Below are 6839 nucleotides of genomic sequence, written 5' to 3'. Positions count from 1 at the left end.
CTATCAAAAAAAAAGGGGTAAATTTTAAATGAATTTACATCCACCCAGTTAAACCTTAGAGAACCCCATTGGGGTTGGCTGTGTGTGACTTCTTAGAATTTATTTATCTTGATGGATTTTGGTGGAGGATAATGGGTTAGGGGTGACTTATTTAATAGGAAGTAGGACCTAGTTGTTTTAGACCATAAGCATGAGGCCACTTTGAGCCTTTTTGCTATAGAGCTACCATCGTGGGTAGCAACCATAGAGAAACTGTCTGGGACATTGAACCTAGAAAGGGTTGTGTACCCACCAAACAGTTTACATTGAACCATAGTTAGAAACCATAACTACATACTTTACGCCTTGATCTCGTGCTGAAACAGGTATGTAGGCAGTCTAGGGATAGAGTTGTCCCTTGTACTCAGACGTTCGGGGATGGGGATTAGAATTCAATTTTGGGCGAGTAGTTGGTTCTCAAAGCTCCTTGGTCTTTTCACCAAATTGTGCAAATACTAATTGAAAGGTTAAAATTAATTCAATGCATACTCAGAAGGAATCCCGTATGGATTCGCTTGACTTGCTGAGGGCTTTAGGCCGAATTCCGAGGCGAAACTCAAGCTTGTTTATGTAATTATCTTTATACTCCTAAGGACGGCGACCTCGGTGAACTCCTAGGAGGGGAGTGTAGTTTTTAGAGAGTGGCTCAGGACCCGGATGGTCCCGATGAGTCTAAAGTCTCTGGCCAAAGCATATCCTATTCTTATGAATAGATGCCTACCCCGTTTGGGTAGATGCCTATCCCAGACTAGATAAATGAAACCTCGTCTCGTATGGACAGATGCCTAACCCATGGTTAGATGCCTATCCCAGACTGGATAGATGAAACCTCTTGTCTAGTATGGACAGATGCCTAACCCGTATGGTTAGATGCCTAACATGTATGGCTAGATGTCTAACCTGTATGGTTAGATGCTCATCTCGGTTGGATGGATGCCTATCTCGTTTGGATAGATGTACCTGAGTATGCGATTGAATCAAACACTATTAAGAATAAGTGATTAAAAAAATTAAAAAATTAAAAAATAGACAGAATTTTTGGGTTGAATGGAGTGGGTTATTACAATATATGTATGTGTGTGTGTTGGGGGGGTGTATATAGATACGCATATTCAACATCTATACATATACATATAGTTTTTGTTTTTATCCATTTGCACATGTGCACGTGTCTTTAAATGCATGCTTATGTATGTACATGTAGAAATGCATTCGTTCTCTTCCAAGAACACAATTTTTTTTTTTTAGAAGTTCACACTTCTTCTTTTGTGCATGTAAATGTGCTTATTAATTTTATAATTCATGTACATCCCTATTTCTATGTAACTATCTAAGTATTTGTGCATATAAACAAATATAGGTGTAATTTCAACAACTTAAGCATATTTTCTATCACATAATGTCATATGGAACTTCAAATAAAGATACTTATGCATTTACACACACCCAAACATGTATATATGTATTTATGTCTTTGTGTCTATGTACATATGTGTGCATACATACCCTTGTGTATGTGTATTTATTTGTATATGAATATGTTTATATGTATGTGTGTACACACATGCATACATATACATATATACACACATAAATATATCAGATCAAAACCATCTTAATTTAATGTATTCATCAAACAAACTTTCTTAAATAATTGAACTAGAGTTATCTATTACATGTAAAATAAAGAGTTTGATAATATAAAAGCTTTTAACAATTTTCCATTTTTATTATCTTGTTGATACAATAGCCAACTTGAATATTCCCAGCCTACGGCCGGTTTGTTGCACGCACAAAAACATGCAACTGCTAGTAAGAAAACAGTCAATGGTTTCACGCCTAATCCCAATTATCTACATATCAAAAAACAAGAAACAAAATCCTCCTACAAAAACTTTGTAGCGATGCAATCTTGTCGTCTAAGAAATTAATCAACTACTTAAAAAAATCAGATGTTGATAATCCTAAAATAAAATTTAAGCTTCTAAATATAAATCTAATTTTGTGAGTCCTATAGTAGAATGTAATCTCGCACATACGAAGATCAAAATGTAAGAATCATTCGCTACACGCTTAATACAGAGAAAAAAACTTTTGAACAGAGGGGATAGAAGTAACATTATGCATTAACGCACCATTCAATGAACTTTCATTGATAAACTACACTTTACGTTTTTCTTGAACTTTCATTCATAACCTACACTTTTTTTTGGGTTAAAAAAAAAAGCTACTAATGAATTTCACCGTTCACAAGTGAAGCCATCTCATCTCCATCACCACTAAAAAGAGTTGTATTGTTGTTAAAGCTACAAGGCTACTTTACTGCAAATAATAATTGCTTTTGAAACCAAAGCAATATGTTGACTTAAAGAAGCCGACCGAAGAACAAAAAAATTCTTGGAGACTTAAAAAAGCCGGCGAGTGTGACAGGAACAAACTCTAAGAAACAAGCTATTAGTAGATTTTTATGGAGTAACAAACATAGTATACATCTCTAAATAACTGATTAGTATTTGTCTTAGATGATTTGACAGCGACGAGATCATTACATTTGTGAGAGTAACAAGAAAATTCTACTAAAACATCATCAAATTTAACAGTACATCTGATTCATATTAAAAAATATATAATTGTTATTTTTTTTTTTATCAAACTTTTGAATTGGATAATATTAAGTATAGGCAAGAGATCCACGATTCCATCCCACAGTACGTAAGGACATTGACAGAGATGTAAATTTCAATCTTTTCATAATATTAACATGGAAAATAAGAGCATTTCATTAGAAAAAAATTCAAAATGATGATAGTTGAGAGTCCGAGTATTTTACTCTGAAAAATTCAAAATGATGATGAAGATCGGACCTCAGGAGACAATCTTCGCTTTCATTACTAGATGTGGACCAATTTTTATCATATAATTTAAAAGGGAGGCTTGAAGCTTACGTTTTCTATAAACGAAATTTCACTGCTGGATCAATTGTTGCTATCGGACCAACTGTTTGTATGTAGCAACAAGCTCGAGACAGATTAAACGTAACAGAATTCTTTTACTACCATTGAATATTATTATTTAGGACCTAATATTCAATTTAAAATTTCTATAAAGCCCACATAAAACAAAACTTTATATAACTTCTACAAAACCAATAGATCTCAATAAAAGTTACGTGACAAGAAACATACACTCAAGTAGGACTGGAAGCTTTGTAGTCGACGTATATGGTATAGACAACGTTGAATTTCGTCCCAGAATGGTAGTTGGGAGGCCCAGTGCCCACAGACTGTTCGACCAGCATGTGGATCCCCTGCTGACAAGCAAGGATTTGCTATACGGACACTAAACTATAATACACTCCATTACAATCTACACCTGCTTAAATAAATGCATAGAAATACACGTCTATCTGATATCTCCCAAGTCCCAATCAAACTTAACCTTGCTTTACAGGTACTGTTGATGAATTCTAGACCGGTTTTCTTCCCACCACAATCTTGCCTGTGCCTCTCCAAATTTTTCGCGGCTGCATTAAAATATCCACTCATTAATGTCTGTTTCCTTGCAATTGATAGCTTAATGTAATAAATGATGGGGGTACTAGTATGGATTTAGGCTACCTACCTAAATCTGACGCGCCTTAGCTCCCTGGCGCCATCAGGCAGAGACCTAATGGTGATGTACACGCCTGGTTCGTCCTCCTCCACCCACTCCATCTCCTGGTCACTTACGTTGCTTGCAGAAACCGAGAGGTCGTCGGATCGATCCGCGTCCATGGACGAGCTTCCCGCTTTGCTGGAGAGATTTGGCGTGGCGGCCAAACTGCTGTGCTGGTCCATTGAGTCAGAAGAAGAGTAACCCACGCCCTGCCCTGCTGCATTGCACTGCCTGTAGAAGTTGCGAGGTAAACGCTCATTGTGCAGCGGCGGCGTCACCGGACTCTCCTCCGCATGAGCCCTCTGCGAATTTGTTCAGTAAAAGTAGGTACCGAGTTCAAATCCCCACAATGTAAAACATCCATTACGGACACAAAACAGAAAAACAAGGTTATTTTATTACCTCTTCCTCTTCTCCCGTGGGAAGATACACGGTCTGTCGGTTGAATCGCTGGACGTTGTACAGCTCCATAACCTTGTCGTAATTTTCCGACCACCATCGCTGCGCTTGCCACTTGTTGAACATCTCCCGGCTTCAAACAGCAACAACAACTATTAATGTAGGAAATAAATGCAAATGAACAGTCCCGCATAGCTGCATACTGTAGTTGCACAGCCTTGACTGACAAATTTATTTTTAGAAACAAGATATGAAGTCATATTTTAAGGCGTTCAGGAGAAATTTCACATTTTTTTGTATAAGCGGAGCAGATAACGGAACGAAGCTGTTGCCTGCGTTCCGGTGAGGTTGCTCATTTATGTTTGTGGAAACTGAGTTTAGTGAGTCCCAAGGTAAATTTATGAGTAAATCAGTGCATCTCAAAAGAAAAAAATCTGATAGGGAAGACATTTTTCATTTTAGCTGTATGTAAATTTTTAGCAAAGACAGGCATGATATTTCTTTTGGCATTGCGTTCTTTCCTTCCAAAAAAATGGCATTGCAAGGGTAAATCCAGGAGAACAGAGAAGATATTGAATCAATTTCTTGAATAAAATCACAGAGCAAAGACGATAGGTCAAATATGCAGCTATTTTTAAGAAAGGACCTGTATTGTAAATCTGTAGCGGTATTGATTTAATATAAGGTGCGTTTTAAATAGAAATATGGTAATGAAGTTTCTATCCGGTTTGATAGTCTACCTGAAGCGGATACGTTTGAGGTCGTTTCCGCCCTCTGGTAAAGAAATCAGAGTGATGAGAACCCCCGGTTCGACCTGCGCAATCCATTCTTTGTTCTCCTCTTCCTCTTCCATGGAGACGGCTTCGGCACGACTACTGTTTTCGCGGCGGCGTGCGGCCGGGGATTCGAACCTAGGGGTGCCTTCGGCGCTGGAATTAGCGGTTCGAAATCTGTATTCGCCGAGGACGTGATCTCTGGAGAAGTTCCAGGCAGGGGTAGAACTGGAGCTTCCTGTGACGCGGTAGCCATATTGCGTTCCTTCTGATGCATCGTCCACCTCCAGAGAATGCTGTGGCACTCCCTTACGATAAACGCTTGACGTGGCGCACGGTTTACAGTGCCTGTATGCTCCCGAGAATTTCAACGCCATGTCTTTGATCTGAAAGAGGGTTAGCAGTTTACATCTGAGTCAAGTTTCACATAAGAAGAAACAATGTACTGTTCTCAGATTAGAGATTAATTCAGATTTCTAGAGAACTTGAAAAGTTCAGACTGAGGATTTCGACATAAATTTCAAATGTCAACCAAATTTTTGTAAATTAAAATAACAATCCCTCTTTTGCAGATTTTATGCTGACTCGTCACATTTCATCTCCTAAGATAAGAAAAAGTGTAAAATAACGCTTCCGCTAGTGCAGATTTTATGCGGACTCGGCACATTTCATATAAGGCAAAAACAAAGGGTAAAATTTTGCAACCAGGTAAAGATTTAAAACTTAGGAGTTTCATCCACTCAAAATCTGAAGATATGAACATGTTCCTCACATTGCAAAAGGAAAAACTTCCTCAAATTTTAACTAAACTCAAATACATTTCCTCAAGTTCTCAGATTCAAAAATATGACGATTTTTGGGCATTTTTTCCGGATTTAACAACAGCAAAATCGCAAAGGTTCTATTCTCAGTTACCTAGGAAATCGAAAAACCTTAATGGACAATATTTTAACAATGAGTTATTCCAATCACAGTAAATCTGCAAATTATCTCAGACGCTCAGAGATTCAAAAATTGGATGATTTTACCAAATGTTTCAACCTCCCTTAGGTTTTCAACTCAAAGATCGTCTACTCGACAATTGATTTTGCACATATTTCAAAATATTCAGTAATCGTCCTATTTCAAGGGTACACAACCAGATGCAAAAACTGAAAAAGTGCAGAGATCAAAACAAAAACCTGAGAAGTGAGATTCTTGATGGCTTCTTTCGAAGCAGGCGACCTCGGTGTATTCGAGCCATCCAGCTGGTGGTTTTCATGGAGAGAATCATCGAAGCGCTTGGAACACGCAATGCAGGTCAACATTATTTCTATTCAAAATAAGCAAAGAATACCCCCACAGACAATGCAAAACTGTAACAACCGCTTCTGAGCCAAAAAGATGCAGGAGCGGCTCAAATCTGCAGAAGAAATGATGAAATTTTCCGTTGTATAACAACACCGACAAAAGCTGTGCATATATGTTTTTCCTGGAGTCTTCTTCTTCCTCAACAATCTGCCTCGGGAGTCGTTTCCACTTAAAGCAAAAGAAAAAACACAAATTTATCTTTTTCTTTTCCGTTTCTTGTCCCCTGCAAACAGCATAAATTAAAGCCGGTTAAGGCAGCCTTTGCCGTCAAATTTCTCTTAAAACAAGCAAAGAGCAAAGCAATCCATCTACCAGAGCATGCGCTAAATTATGCTCAATCCGTCAATTCAAACCCCACCATCACCTAAAAACATCCGTAATCTCGTCAAATCAATTTCTTCTTTAATTTAACGTACCTGCGAAGCGTGAAAATCATATCAAATCCGCCGTTCCTCTGCCAGTCCTCCGCCATAGCTACAGCTTGCTCCTACGATTTATCGGGGATCCGCTCCCTTGACGCCAACTCTTCCGTCAATAGACGGATGTCGCTCCGTCACTTAATTATTATTATGATTACGCCTATGATTATCATTACTGTAAGAATTCACGTGGGCCTCGACTGTC

The 6839-nt window shown here is 38.2% G+C and overlaps 1 protein-coding gene across 1 annotated transcript; it reads right to left on the bottom strand.

The window, feature by feature from the left end:
- Positions 1 to 3153: 3153 nt before the first annotated feature.
- LOC131039132 (protein Brevis radix-like 1) lies at positions 3154 to 6781 on the bottom strand. The gene is made up of 6 exons (XM_057971789.2): positions 6632 to 6781; positions 6047 to 6438; positions 4833 to 5251; positions 4096 to 4225; positions 3661 to 3995; positions 3154 to 3562 (listed from the first exon to the last, which is right to left on the bottom strand). The coding sequence occupies exons 2-6, from the start codon at positions 6170 to 6172 to the stop codon at positions 3484 to 3486; spliced, it is 1089 nt and encodes a 362-aa protein (XP_057827772.1). The 5' UTR covers positions 6173 to 6438; positions 6632 to 6781; the 3' UTR covers positions 3154 to 3483.
- Positions 6782 to 6839: the final 58 nt, after the last annotated feature.

The sequence above is a fragment of the Cryptomeria japonica genome, chromosome 10 (assembly GCF_030272615.1).
Source record: "Cryptomeria japonica chromosome 10, Sugi_1.0, whole genome shotgun sequence".
NCBI classification, from domain to species: domain Eukaryota; kingdom Viridiplantae; phylum Streptophyta; class Pinopsida; order Cupressales; family Cupressaceae; genus Cryptomeria; species Cryptomeria japonica.
This window is presented reverse-complemented; position numbering and strand designations above follow the sequence as displayed.

Bases quoted from the DNA above. Each gene is read 5' to 3' on its own strand.
- LOC131039132 (XM_057971789.2), bottom strand. From the start codon at position 6,172: ATGTTGACCTGCATTGCGTGTTCCAAGCGCTTCGATGATTCTCTCCAT. The intron at 3,996-4,095 runs GTAATAAAATAA...ACAAATTCGCAG, and splicing joins CCACGGGAGAAGAGGAAGAG to AGGGCTCATGCGGAGGAGAG. The intron at 3,563-3,660 runs GTAGGTAGCCTA...ATTTTAATGCAG, and splicing joins CTAAGGCGCGTCAGATTTAG to CCGCGAAAAATTTGGAGAGG.